Source organism: Falco peregrinus, chromosome 2, assembly GCF_023634155.1.
Source record: "Falco peregrinus isolate bFalPer1 chromosome 2, bFalPer1.pri, whole genome shotgun sequence".
In the NCBI taxonomy this organism is placed as follows: Eukaryota; Metazoa; Chordata; class Aves; order Falconiformes; family Falconidae; genus Falco; species Falco peregrinus.
In genome coordinates, this window is record NC_073722.1 from 107,824,408 (window position 1) to 107,839,764 (window position 15,357).

At 43.8% G+C, this 15,357-nt stretch overlaps 1 protein-coding gene across 12 annotated transcripts in view; it reads right to left on the minus strand.

The window, feature by feature from the left end:
* Nucleotides 1–15,357, minus strand: part of FAM222B (family with sequence similarity 222 member B) — a 38,888-nt gene that overhangs the window by 12,873 nt on the left and 10,658 nt on the right. For 2 of the 12 annotated variants that reach the window (XR_001227132.3, XM_013301660.3), the window contains exon 1: nt 8,939–10,551. The exons of 5 other annotated variants lie outside the window; for them this stretch is intronic. Coding sequence is in view for 1 of the 7 variants with exons in the window: in XM_013301660.3 (XP_013157114.1) it covers nt 8,939–9,029 (91 nt within the window). In the remaining 6 variants the exon portion in view is untranslated. Of the gene's footprint in view, nt 1–1,480; nt 3,623–3,694; nt 5,794–8,938; nt 10,552–10,579; nt 10,903–15,357 lie in introns of those variants that run through there. 5 more of the 12 variants (XM_055795545.1, XM_027790957.2, XM_027790955.2 and 2 more) reach the window with 4 other exon arrangements.

Here is a 15,357-nt window from a genome sequence, read left to right on the forward strand (position 1 = left end):
AGAAATTTCAGTTGGCATAAGGTCTCTAGAGGCCACCTGGTCCAAGACCCTGCCCAAACCCCCCCTGTTGCAGGTACCGGGGCAAGCTGCAGCCAGCCACGACCACTTTAGAAAGCTCTGGGAAATGGGATGGCTGAGCCAAGCTGGAAAAATTGGTTGACTTCTCCTTGCCCAGATCTCCACAAGCATCAGTGCTGCTGTACAGGGAGTGATTTTGCCAAAACACTTAAGAAGTAGCTAGAAAATCCTTGGTGCTTGTTAAATGACCCTCAAAAGATGGAAAGAGTTGAAGGCTTCCAAAGTTATAGGCTGATTTAATTTCAGTCATTGTTTCACAAATCCCAATTAAAACAACTGGGGAGGCATTCAAAGATCAAAAGAGGTGAAGCAGAAAGCTCACAACTGACACGAAAAGCCACGGCTGCAGAAACCCCGCTGAGGCCACTTCTGAAAGAGCTTCACTGCCGAGGGCCGCAGGAACAACGTGAAGCCTTTGGATGACACCCAGCGCAGCAATATCAACCCTGCGTCCTGGACAGCACCACCGCCTTCATGCTCCAGAAAGCTCCAAAAGCAGATTTCTCTGCAGGGACGTTTTAAAGACTTTAATTTGAAACCTAACCTCAGACCACCATCACAAGTCAGACCGCCCAAGGAATACTTGCACCGATACAGCGAACAGCATGGACTTAAAGCTTTCCAGTAGCACAGCAATTACTCACTGTGTAGAATTCATTAGCTCCCTGTTTATATGCATCTCCATGGTTCAACACGCAAAGGCTGATTAAACTAACGGCCAAGAAATCTCATACGAATATTAATTTACAAAAATCGTGCATCTTCACCGTGCGAGCGCTCTCAAAAGCTGACAGTGTTGCTGAGAAAGCCTGTTGGGTGCCACTGTGACTAACAAAAATAGTTTGGGGCACTGAATGTCTGCTTGACAACTCCATGCCATTGCCCATTCACCCTACCCACTCAGAGTAATAGCAACTCGGTGCTGTGAGAAAACAAACACACAACCTCACCAAGATGCAGGGCCAACAGACAATCATCAACAGGACAAGTTTATGTCATTCTCCCTTTCATTCCGAGAAGATAGTAACAATCTACACTACCAGAGGTCCAAGATACATAGTTGTAAAACCTTGTGAAATAAATCTAAACCCAGATTTTCTTCTCGCCCTCTGTAGGAGGTGGAGTTCTTGGAGTCTTTCAGGTGGTGTTCAGAAATGATGACTGAAGACCTGTCACATCCACAACTTAAAGGAACTGCTTTAGGAGGTGAAAAGTTGCTTGACCTTTATAGAAAAGATTCATTCGTGACTATAAGCATGCAAAGTTCAGTGAAACTCTGCAAACAGCCTGTGGGCAGCAGCTTCTTGTCCCAAATCATGCCCAGCAAGACCAAAAAGGCAAAACAAGAATCCAGCTCCTTTTAATCAGAAGACAAAACCACAGTGAGTTGCCAGAGCTTTACCTGAGTAAGCAACAGAAACGTTCACAGTCAGCAAGAAAAAACAGTAATTGTATTTTCCTTTTTTCCTCATTTCATCAACTTCAGAAGACTGGCAAAAAACAAGACCTATTTTTCAGTGAAAAGCAGACAAACAAAATTAAAGAGTCTTCACTGCAGTCAGAAAACCATGAGATCACACCATTCCCACACTCGCCTAAGCATCTACCTTTTACTCCAGTAACGTCTGACACCAGCCCAGGCCTGCATAACCAAAGGAGCTCGGTGTCTAAAACATTACTTAACCGATGGCAAGTTTGTGTGCAGCCCCAAAAGAGACAAAAGCGCTCTGCAGCACAGCACTGTACTCAGTGTGCTCTTGGACAGCCCAAGGAGCGGTTCCGACAGCAAGATAGGCACAGGGGTTTGCTCACCTGCTCCGTCATTAACGCTCATTATAGCCTGAACGCTGTGACTCTCTGAGTAAGCCTCTTGCCGAAGTGCCACGGAGGGGCTCTGTGCCACGCACGCAGCAATAAACAGGATAATGGCACATTAGGAAAGAGAACAAGTGATTAAGAGTGGTCGCAGTGTTCAATTCAGAATAGCCAGGCTTCTGTGATAAGACAGCATCATTTCCTTGAAGGTCAAAACATGTATTTACAGAAGCTTTAGCTCCAATACAGAGAGTAATGTTTTAGACAGGGCTATAAAGGCAAGTTGTTCCCGCAGGCAGATAATCATTTTAGGCAATGTCAAAGGTTCATAAAAGACTGGGGTAGTAATACAATAATTCTAAAGGAAATACTGGACTTACAAAAATCATTTTCAGTAGAAGCGTAAAATCATTCTTTTAGCTTGATTTGCAATAACCAAATTGATGCCATCTAGGTCACTGCTGAGCATTAAAAAAAGAAATTCAGACTTATAGAGAAGTGCTGACCGTAACTCCATTGCTGAATTTTGTATTATAATTAAAAACATGCTTCAATTTCTGATCTCTATGAAATTAATAGTTTTTCAGAATCGAGATCTAAATATCTGAAAACAAAAGCATTTGAATTATCTTTACCAACAAGCCCGTTCACTTTTTTATTAGATGAACATTTATTCCCTTTGAGATACTCGGCACCTGACTAGCACTTTCTGACCTGACTCTGCTCCAGCACGACCTAGCGCAGACAACTCCAATATACCACCCCCAGCTAAAACAAAGTGAAATCCCGCACGGACTGTACTTGGGATTGAGGTGAGCATCAATGGCCATCTCAAACTGCTGTTAAGCACAGTCTCAGGTCGGCAGCGCAGGGTCCTGACACAAAGGCCCATCATCCCCCTCCTGTGCTCGGCTTTATTGCTTGTAATTAGTCCAGAGCAGGAGATAAACCAAACTTGGCACGTCAAGGCTTCTCACTAGCAGGCTTGGCTCCACGGTGGCAACTTGTGTGGGCACCAGCACCTGCAAAGCTCCCCAAGGGCTGCTGCCCCAGCCCCTTCGAGGATGGGTGGCGTGTTAATGGGGGAACTGGAACGGAGACAGCAAATTAAGGAACTGAGGGGTGTTTGCGCCGCACCAGGCTCAATAACTCACCTAAACCAGTCAGCTGTAAACTGGAGGGCAAGCTGACCCAAAGCCAAAGTAGGTTTTGGCATCCAGCAATGGAGAGCAACTGTGAAACTCTTACCTGTAAAGTTTTTAAATTGCATTTTAAACTGATTCTGCATATGGCCAAACACGGCATAAAAAGCTATGTACTGAAAATATATATAAAAAGATAAAAGTGAATTTCTAGAGGAAAACAATGATTAGATTGGGATAAATAAATAAACCTCTTTGAAGTGATTTTAATCTAATGCAGCTGCAGGATATAATCTTGACAGCACAGGTCCTGCAGGACACTCTATGAAATAGTTCACAGGTTTAGACAAGATCAGGTTATTTTTTTTTCTCCTAAGATTTATTAATAATTAAATCAAAACAGATTAAGTTTAAGATAAATATGCAGTGCTTGGGATTTGGGGGTAACTGTCACACCCCCACAATGACTGCTAAGTTCAGCCTTACCTGTGCATCAGGTTGGTTTTTCGGTCCAGGCAGCACAGCGTCCACTGCACTGATTTTCAAAGTCAGTCCTGCCACCACCAAGGCTCACCAGGCAGGACTGGAGAACTCACCCCCACCCACTGCCCAGGGACACCCTCCCCGTAAAGCTAAGAATCAGTTCCAGTATAACTTACCATGATGCTGCTTTTCTGGACTAAAAAGATGTATTATTTTCTGGCTGATATTCAGTGTTTAGTACTGCCTCTGCCAGACCCAGTGCTCCTCAGGCCAGGGGGGGTACTTTTACACGGTAAAACCTAGATGTTAAGCAACTCAGTACTACCAGGAAATTTCTAATACTCTAACACAGCCTTATCATTATATAAACAGACCACATACGCAGAGTTATTGCCAAGTTTTAAATACGCCAGTCTCTGAAGCTCCCAAGAGGCCTTACAGGGTAAGCACACAAAGGAAACACTCCCCCCAGACCATCCCCGGCCAGTGAAATATAGGGAAACCGAGCTGGTTTAGACGAAAGCAAGCTGGTGAAGTCTAAAGTTAGGTTCCTGAAAGTAAACACACATGTTTGAAATTCCATGATTAACTGCGGGCTTGTTCACAAAGCCTGGGGCTGGGAGGAAGCAGGAGCATCCACCCACGCACAAAAGAAAAGCTCCAAACTATTCCAAGTTTCCAGCACCCTGGGGTCCCATAAGCCATGTGAGGGTTGTTAAGCGCTTCTGGCTGGCTGATACGCTTCGCTTCTCGTTATTTAAAAGGTAGCCCCGTGAAGTTCCATAACCGCTGGCGGGATTACGGCAACCCCCAAGCGCACGCGGCACAGTCTCTCCAAGTTCAGCATACAGATAAATGCTGCGAACAAAAACAAAAACTAACTGGGCTTGTGAAGTTTCTTCAGTACAAATGTCTGCAAGAGCGTGCCAGGAAACATAATTGAATCCGTGCCAATTTTCATGCTCCAAGGAAAACTCAGTGTCTCATTTACCCCCCGGCAGGCTGCTCAAGATTGAATGAGACTCATTCCTTTTCCCTCTCCCAAAGTAACCTAAAATCTAGGGGTTTCAAAAATCTGTATCAGCTGCAGTCACTTGAAGCCCTCTGCCAACCTCAGCGTTCAATACAATTCCTTCCAGCCAGCCATGGCTTGCTTGACAGTGTCCAGACTGATGGTGCAGGCTTCCTGCCTTTCTCCAGCCCTAAAACTCCGCTTTATTCTCGGGCATTACAAGAACGGCCTTTTCCCAGGACTGCTGAAGAGCCAGAGATAAATCTTACCGTTTCCTGGAACAAAATTACCAAACTAGCACTGAAATCATCACCGGCTGGTATCACATCCTCTTAATGTTTTATAAATGGAAAACTGCAAAATAACATGCAGCGAGGTAGTCTTTTGAAATGGCAATAAATCACAATAGCATCGAGTGTACTTGGGGATAAATAAATAGGGAGGCTAAACAATAGAAAGTCGCCTTTTGTAACAAGTGGCATGCGCTGTCAGCATCTGCCAGCACAGGACCTTTTGGCTTTCTGCATTCAGGTGGACCTTTCGTAGAGCCCTGCAACAGTTTCGAACAAAATCAATTTTTGCTTCTTGCAGTTTAATTAACTATGATTTCGCTTGTAAACCGTTTCACCTTTTAAGCTGACCTCCATTCATAATGTTACTCAGACAACAAAATTAAATAGTTTGGAGGGGGAAGGCAGAGAGAATTTAAATGTACGTGGGATGCTTCAGGAGAGGGGAGGCACCTGCTGCAGCACAGCTCTGCTCCTCTCCCCGAGCTGGGATGGCAATGCTCTACAAGGTAAGGAAATGAAGCAGCTTTGGGGTAACAGCACTTAAGTGGAAAATTGTGCATATCACACTCCTCATGCCCAAGGGCTACCACTAAAGGCTTCTAGGTAAGCAATTTGGAACAGGATGTAGTGCAGTAAAAAAAGCCAAGGCAGCGGCTCTCTGCTCCAGGCAGGCAGGTACTGCCACATGTGCCATCAGCTCCATCAAATTCACTCTTCAGATAAAGCAGCAGCAAGCTCAAGGTTATGATCGTAAGAGTTTAAAAAGCCTTTTTTCAGGTTGATCCCAAGAGATTATTTTAAAACACAGTAGTACGCATCTGCTGACGAGTAGAACAGTTGCCTTTAATTGTAAGATGGATTTTTACATACCTTCTGACCTTTCATCTAATTGAGGCCTAAAGAAGAGAAAAAGAGGAAAAGCTATACGTCACTTCAGTTATTAAAATCCATCAAGCTCAGACTTTAGCCCTGGGATAACCACAGCCAAAAAATTGACTTGCAAGTAATTATCACCGCTATCTGCAATAAAAGTTAATTGGACATAATTGAACCAAAGCCCTAATCTGAATGAAGCTGTTGCTGGCAAGAAGCCTGCTCCTGCCTGCACTTTGCAAATGAAACTGCTAGCAGTAAAATGGACAAATACAAGGCTGCTTTTACAGTCTGCCCACTGCAAATCACAGCGCAATTCTGCAAACAGCTCGTTAGCTGGGCCAAGATAAAGCCATTAAGAGGGCCTGTCCTCACCAAACACACTCTTCGACAACACCCAAACACTGCGACAGCATTTAGTTCCAAAAAAAAAGTTTCAGTTTTACTGACCTCTTAATTACATGGACTGAAACGTAAGATTCATGTCACGAGATGCTGGCTTCATCAGCCCCCAAACACTGTAAACACCAGTACAAATAATGTACTTTTTGAGCACGTAAAGATACCAACTCAAAAGGTTTTCAGTGCTGATAATTCACCACCTTCACGCAGTTCAATAGCCTTTCCTGTTGCAGGACCAGCTTCTTTCATCTCTGCAGCGGAGCAGACAATTAGCTGCTTTCTGTGCTCAGCTCATGCAGGTGGCTGGGGGAAGGGAGCATTAAACTAAATTCCTGCTGATTCGTCCATTTATATTTTGCATTTTTGTTAACTAACAGACCAGAAAGCGGTCGTCATCCTCCATACCACTTCAGAACTTCCTTCCAATTTTAATTATTAACACTCTGTCCTTCACCAAAGCACTTAACAAACATTACTGAAGCCACATAACCACTCTGAAACAGGCAAAAATTGCACACAATTCCTTTTACAGTGGCTTAAGGTTTTTTGACCAGATTTATGTTAGAAGACTGGTCTCCTGATTATGGGCTAGCCTATGACGGAAGAGATCGAGGGAAGGATCTGGCTCACCACTGGTCCACGATGTAATTTTGGATACAGCATTTAATCACCCAATGCCACAGTTGCTCCTTGTTAAGAGGACGGCAGTGTGTGACAGTTTTCTACCACTGAAGAAGACTTTGAAGATAAATGAAACTGTGCAGCATTCAATACTACCTTGACTTCTCGCATCAGGCTTACAAGGTCATGGTGCAGGCAGCCTCCCAGGAGAACTGGCAGCAGACCACCCTTCCCTGTATCGAGTGCCGTTTGCTTACCACCCCGCTCTGCATTTTCACAGCTCAGAACAGAACATCTTAGCTCAAGAAAGCGGCAACGGAGAACCAGTGACATCAATTCCCTTTCATGACCCAAATCAGTGGCTTACTTTACTTTGCTCAAAGCCCTCACCTCTTTTTAAGCCTATTTTTAGATTTAACTCCGTATTCTGCAATGTGGCAGGAGCTGACAGACAACACAGGCGTAAGTAGGTCTTGCCAGGTGTGGCAGGCCGCTTCTAAGGTGAAAAAAAGCTGTAGAAAAGACAAGTCGGGACGATTGTAGGGCCTGGCCAAAGCTTCAAAGGAGCATTTCTGGCTGTGCTTGAAACACATATGCTAGTGGTCAGTTATGAGACAGATGAGATACTACTTTTACCATGGGAATATATGCAAGAAATAGGAAAATCGACTTGCCTGAAGTCAAAAGCAATTTGTATAACTTTCTATCTGCTGCCTCTGAATTTTCACTACACTAAGGCATTCTGACCTTTAATTAGTTTTCTTTCTCCTTTTATATGGTAACTTCCAACTCCAAGCTTTTAATGCTGTATTGGTGGGAAACGGGAATAAAAGAACAGTCTGGGATGTATCTCAGTTACGCTTCACAATGCATAAATCCGCATGGTCATTTAGGAGAGGGAGCAAAGGATGCTACAGTTGAACTGCAGCAGTTAAGAGCAGAGGCCAGGTAAATACAGTGTTGTCTTCAAAACCTGCATTTGCCCAGGATATCAGGCTTACATTTGTATTTTCAAAATTCAAACCAGACTCCCTCTGTGTCACTGTAACATTCACAGAAGATACCATTTTCTTCAACAAGATACCAACAGGCGCAAACAAACATTCCTTCCTTCAAAGCATCCATTATCCTCAGGGGAAACTAAATCCACCTTCTTCCTACATGCTCAAGCAGCATCTCTAATATCACAGCAGCAGCTATAAAACACGGAACAAACTTACAGATACAAGTGTGCATGTTTTCATGTGAACACGATGGTATTAAGGTTAGCTGAGATGACTCCCATCCAAAGCCAACCCAGAACAGCCCAGCGACTCCCAAACTACAGGATGCTGCTAACACGTACCCCAATGGAGGCACCGTGCATTCCCACCAACAGACGTTCTCGATCCTCGTATGCAACTTCCTTCTGCCTTCAAGCGATAAGAAACCAAAATACACATTTACCCTTTTCCCATAATGGAGAGGCTGCAGTTATAACCTCAACAGCATCAGCAAGAACATGCACTGCGTCGGTGTTACGTGCAGCTTTCCTATGTGTTTGATGTCTGGGTAAAGCATGAGGTTGTAATTCTGGGCTTTCCTTTACCACAAAGGACATGCAAGAGCTGTGAGCTTCCTCATACCACTCTGCCAGAATTCCTGCCTCTTGACTTTCTTGCCTTCCTAGATCTGAAAAGGAAGCTTTTCTTTGGTACAGCAAACAGCTGCCTAGGCAAAGAGGAAAGGAAACATGAAATAGTTCCCTCTCTAGTGGCTGCTTCGCACAGATCACCATTATCGTTATCTTCTCTCATTCCACACTTACTCTATAAAAGCCCAGAATTAAAGCCTTAATCATGACTTACAGAAATCCTTGTGCTGCACATGACAGAAGGATGATGATATTTTAGAAGGAAAAACTGTTAGAAGTTACAGATTATGACAGTTCCCCGAATAGGAATGTTGCTGTCTTCCCCTGTTCATTACAAGCTGATTATTTCAAAAAACCACATTTTTTTCAGAGCTAACTTTGAACATATTTTACCTCTATGCAACACACAACCAATAAACCAGACGTTTGTTAGGTATTGAAAAATATGCTTTCAGTCCTGTTTTAAAAATAGATTCACTTGAAAACGTGAAATATTTGCAAATAAGATGAGGCAGAATGAATTAGACTTCATAAAACCCAAAAAACTGAACTTGCATATTAAGAATAAAAATAAAAACTGACTCACTTGCGGACCAGGTGTGCTGGTGGTGTGTGAACGCAGGCAGGCTCATGGAGGGGATGGATTTCAGTGTGCATCGATTATGCATGTGTACCATTTTGACCTGTACAATTACACTGACAGTTGTTCAGTTTAGTATTTAGCTCTTGAATTAAGGTCCCACCTATGGTGAAATTTTAACAGCCCATTTACAAAGCAAGCGGAGAAATATACGGCAAATTTGTATTTAAGGTACAAAATTGGAGATCTCTAATTGTGCACAGTGCCAGAGCTTCCTGTCAGACCACAAACACACAGCTCTTAGATACTCATTTTACCATTTGTAAGGACAAGATAAGACCTCCTTCTCTAGTTGGAGATATTGTGCAGCCTACTGTAAAGACAAAAAACATTCCAAGAGCCTCAAAAAGAAGCTGCAACACAAGTACAAAACACTCACCAGTAGAAAATACAAGCCGTCAGGTGAATACCAAAGAACTGGACCAGGCACCAAGACAGCATTTTCCCATCAACCTGGGAAATGGTGCCCTGCTGGCTTGTCCTGACACAGACCTAGTGTCCTTACCAGTCTTGCATGAAGCTCAGAGGCCATCTCACAACAACTCAACAGAAGAAAGAACAAGAAATATATTCATCGTGAGTTACTGCAAAAATACTCTACCATTCTCAGGGCTTTCCTGAGAAGCATGAAAAGCAGCCAGTTGCACAGCTGGCAGTTCAAAACAGCCACAGGGAAAGCAACACAAGTGTGCAAGATGTTTTCAAAACCTCTGCATACCACAAGCGCCGGATTTTTGTCTGCAGACCTGATAAAATACTTCAGCACAACCTCACCTGATTCCTTCAGCTGCTGCCAGCACTTTTATCCAAAACTTACATTCACAAAAGATTCATTTTTTCACAGGAAGTTTTACTGACTACAGGTGAGCAGGAGATTTTTGTTTGCTTTTGTACATCCTTCCTCCTCTGCATGCCTTTCTTCTTTTAAAAAAAAAACCATCACACACAGAGAGCAATAAACTGTATGGCCAGGACACAGAGGCAGTTGTAACTGTACTACAGTTTTGTAGGCAAAATTACAGTTTGCCTGCTAAACACAACCTGCGTGGGCAAGAAGGGAAAAAATACCACTACCACAGTCCGTACGACTGTAGCTCAACAGCCAACACAGCACAAACTGCCTGCATGAACGCTGAGCTCCCAATAACCTGGGCTGTAGCCCCCCTGACCTCCACAGTGCCTCTCGTGCTGCAGACAGCACACCCCCTCTGAACACTCTGCAAGAGTCTGGTCAAGTCTGTATGTGAGACAGGTACCCAGGCACTCCCCAAAGTACCACTCGATTTTAATTTCCAGACCATTTGTCTTTCCAACCACAGAATTGCTACAGTCAACACATTCAAAAGGTAAATTTTTCTACCTTCAATTAACTGCATTAGTACTGTTTATAACTATGTGATTGATAAATGCTCTACAGAAGCTGTAATTAATGTATTTTTTCCTTGGAACACATGCTGAACCCCTTGGCGCTCAGACACTTAATGAAAAGCAATTTATCAACTTGCTTTGAATAGCTGAATCTGACTCCTTAATGCAGAGAAACACACTTTGCTTTAAGCACTGCTACTCTGAAAAAGTAATGCGTACCACAACATTATGAATGCCATCAGCCACGGTTCGGATTTTGATCAGGATGACAGCGACCAGAGCACTCATCTCATTGAGAAACTGGGTATGATTTAGTACGGCTTAGCTGGGATCCTTTCCCCCGGGATGCAGTTGAGCAGATTTGCAGATGTGCTTTTCCAGGATGGAGGTCAGGAGCAGCTTTTCAGGACACCGGACAAAGTTCCAAATTCTCCTGTGCCTGCGTGGCTGGGAGCCTTCTCATCGCTCCTCATGCCGAGTGGCACTGGCACGCTTGCCGGGAAGCGGCAGCTCAGTGTACTTCAGCCTGGACATGTGTTCAGCTGCTCACAAAGCAGACAAAAATAAAGTGCTTACAGAGTGAATGCTAATTTCTCAAACTGAGCATTGCTTTGTATAGTTGACATATGCAAAAAAAAAAAAGGTATTTAGAAGAAAAGGCTTGACATCACAGAAAATTTTACACTGGTATTAACTGCTGGGGTGATTAACCAGCCTTCAAAGCCGAAACTCACATTTCTGGGACTCTAGGCTAGAGATTTCCAATATAGAAATTGGTCTGTACTCCATGTGGCAGACTGAGTGTAAGGATTACATATTTCCATTGCACATGTAAGTCTGTTTCCCATTCCTGCAGTGCCTTGCTCTCTTCCATTTGTCTTTTGATGCAGATAAAAGCCAACGCAGACTGCAACTGCTGATACACAGAAAGGCGCAAGAAACAGTGCACCTTTGGACTAAGGGGAGAAAAAGGACTCAGGTCCAGACTGCTAGAGCATGTCAAGAGATTGTCTTTGAAACTACAGAACTAGAAATGAAAGCGCTGTGTTTTTTATTTGATTTGATCAAAGTGACTAGAGGGGAGGGGGAGAAAGCACATCCTACAGATGCAGGCTAAAATTTAATGACTTCACACATAATGTGGGACCAGCTGATCCCATACAGACATAAATAAAGAGAGAAAACAAAGAGGTAAAGTCACTCTTGCTCTGAATACACTGCTTCCACAGATCGCTGCTTTAGGGTCTGCCAAAGAGCAACAGGAACCCATTTCAGAGCCAGAAAGACAGAGGAAGCACATACGCAGCACTCTCGCCATGGGCACACGTTTTCAGTCTCTAGCGAAGAGTAGAGGAGCGAGCTCCTGTCAAACCAGAGAAAACATCCTCCAAATGTAATGGCTATTTGAATAAATAACCAATTACTCCCTGTGTGACACCGTTACACCAATCTGACTGTGGGATACCGGCAAACTGTGGCAATCTTCCGGAGGAGGGCTTTGTGCTAGCTGCGAAGGGACGAGACCATAATTCTCCTCAAACGAAGCATCTGCTCCGATACACATTCAGCACTGGGAGAACGAGGCTTTGCAGAAGTACAAATTGCACTACAGGTAGCAGCCTTCCAGATCCCAAATAGCAGCACAGAAGAAACAGGTACCTGACGCTGCCACGCTCACTAAGAGAAAGGATTTCAAGTACCTGCTGGATAGCCTGTGCGCTCGTGGAAATTTCTAACCGCAGAAGGTGAACCATTTAGATTGCTTCCAGGATAAAATGATCTAGGCCTTTGCCTTTCACTAAAAATTAAGCAGAAGTCATTTTAAAGAGCGAGGCAGACAAGAGTCTTCCACAGGAGATCAAAAAGCCCTCCAGATGTTTATTTTAAATGAAATTCAGAAGCCAGTATAAACCAGATTTTAAAACACTGAATAATCCTTACCATAATTTGCATGAGAAAAATGTAAGAAAAGATTCCATCCTGCTGCTCTGAAACTCTCCAGGAACATGCAGGGCTAGATTTTATTCCTAGACTCTTCAGATGAGAATCTGAATCTTGAACAGCCCCACACTGCAATCTGATGACTGTTAAGCATGTTTCTTCCCTGTGCTATATGCTTCGATGGATGCTCAACACACACATACAGGGGCATCCCACGTGAAGGAAGCCTCTGACCTTCCTCAGCAAGACTATTCAAAATTCCAGATGGAAACGTGTCTAAAAATGTCAGTCCTAAATCTTACAACTTCTTTGCATCTCGCTACTTCATTGAATGCCTCCTGATTGTACAAAAGCAGAATATTCAGGCGTCAATCTAAGTAGCTTGGGTGTTAATGCTGACAATGTCTCTGGAGAGAGAAAGAAAAGAGAGGACAGATTTCCAATAGCTCAGACGCTTGTCTGAAAGAAAAGCTGCTACACAGCAAGAGAGATACAGAAAGGGAAAGTAACACACCAGAGAACTTTTACCAAGGTCACATCAGGATGCTGAACACCACCCATCTGCAGGGGAAGATTTAGATGCCTATCCCACCACATATATCCATTCACTTGTTGGCAACAACAGTCCTCATTAAACCAAACTGATTCTAACCATGAAAGTAGGACATCGGGAAGATGATATTAGCTAACAAATACAAAAGGAAAACCAACAGAGAGCCAGTCCTGGATGGGTGCCCTCTGCAGCAAAACACAGCCCCGTGGCATGTGCAGAGCCCCTGCGTGACCTGGGAACAGGCAACACGGACTATCCCAGCCAGAAGCGTGGAAAACTGCTCTAACCAACGCTAAGGGCTCCCAGCTTGCAGCTGAGAGGAGATTCTGCACCCATATGGGCAAGAGCAGAAGTGGGAACCCATCAAGAACGGGAGCTTTTATGACTTGCTGCCACGCAGGGTCACCTACAGGTTGCAGTTCCTCATTGCTTTGAAATCAGGGCTGTGGACACGTGGCCGATCACTGCAGATGGATCGTACCACGAAGAAAAAGCCCTGCCCCCAAAATATTGTATCAGTTACCGCTGTGCCCTTAACAAGAGCATTTCTTGCCTGTTTCAGCGATCTGAAAGACATGCTGGGCAAAATTTAAAGCTATGACAAAGTGATCTTATCACTTGTGTGCTGTTCTTGCTACACAAGCCCCTGATTCAGCAGCATGTAATAAAATCTTCATTTGCATGAAAAGCACTCTCTGATCACAAAGTCTTCTGTTCAACAGTCCTCTTCCCATCTACAGGGTAAAGATGCAAGCACCACCATCATTTTGCCAGCGACTAAGGTGAAGTTTTGTTTACCCTTTATTTGGAGAGGCTCTCAACATTTTAATATAATCTTTTCCTAAAATTCTAGCGGTATTTTTGAGTAGCACAAACGCTCTACACATCCAAACTATGCAAGCACTGCAAAGTTCACATACTATGCTTTCACCTACACTTTTAATAAGTGCGCCACGCCAAGAACATTTCATATCAGCACGCTGTGATCATAAACAGTTCTAAAAATGTCTTTAGCATTCAACAAGTCCAGCTTTCTCCAGTTTGCACTTAGTGTTCAGTGTCATGACACACAGCATTCACAGAGGACATACATCAAAGGAAAGGAAGGTGTAGCCACGCAGCAAAGAACAATGCTCTGCCTGCAAGAAGATTAATCGCTGTCACAGGAAACCAATAAAAACAAGTATCTTGTTATCTTTCTTTACTAAGAGACTGTTAAAGCTTAACTGTGTTAGGAAAGCTTTCTTTCTTCGGATTAAATCATGAGCCTAATGTATGTGGGCAACGCACATACCAGCATATGCAATTAATTGGCTCTCTCCTGATGCTGCGGGGGAAAGTCCACTGCTTCAGAGGCAGGCTGAAACCTTCTACAACCACCCCGTGCCTTCTCGCGATTAGAGATCTCTCACCAAGGCCAGCCCCAGCTCCCTGCCCTGTGCCAGTGAACACCACCTCCCATTTTCACCTGTTTGCCAAAGTTAATCACGTCCCACATATGCACCCTGAAATCACACCTGGCTCCAGGCACACTCGGCCAAAACAGAAATACCTTTCATCACGTCAGCAGTGCAGTCCCCATTTAGAAACGTTTTTCTTTCACGTTAATCCAGTGCCAAAACGTTATGATATACACTGTGCTGATCCAGAAACGGTGCTAAGGATGCTGCTGCCTCCTGTCTATCACCGCTCGTCTAATCTAGCGCCTGGCCATGCAACGGTGGCCCTGTGACAACAGGCACTTTCAATTGGGCAGCTCAGCAACACATGTACGCTGAATTTTTGAACAAGCTATTCTAAGCTGCTTTGCTAGCAATTTCTGGCCTGTGCAGTTTCTGGCCCTCACAAAGAGCAGACCTGTAAATGACATCTTGAGGATTAAGCTGATTGAGATGCAATTTGCCTAGCAACCATTCATTAAGCAGAGTTCAGAAACAGGCCAGCAATCTATTCCACCTCCTTATCTGAGCAGTAAACAGATAACAGTCTCTACTGTGTCCTCTATCCCTCAGTTCAGACACATTGTAAACAGATTTTTCAGAAGTTTAAACTCCTACAGTAAATCTCAGAGAACAATCCTCGCTCTCCAAACACGAGGGATTCGGTTTCACCAAGTGGCTTACAAGCATGAAACAGCTCTAGAACGAGAGTAATGCAAATCAAATCGTGAATGCATTTGCAGTTCCTGTGCCTCCAATATTTTCTCACGTCAACCACTAAGAGCCCATCCTAGTCGATAAAAAAAAAAAAAAAAGATAAATCTTAATCATGCAAGCATTTGGCATTGCTATTCTGATCACTGAGAAAAACTCAATAAAAATCTTATTCCCTTCCTTCATCTTCTGGAAGGAATCGATTGGCACTTCCAAAGTCTTTGATAGAGGTTCCCCCCTTCAGAGAAGAAAACAAAAGTCACGTCCTCCCTCCCATTAAGCATTTTTTCCTCATAAAATAAGCAAGGCAACGTAAACGTCATCAGTGAAAATCAAACCAGCTATTTCAG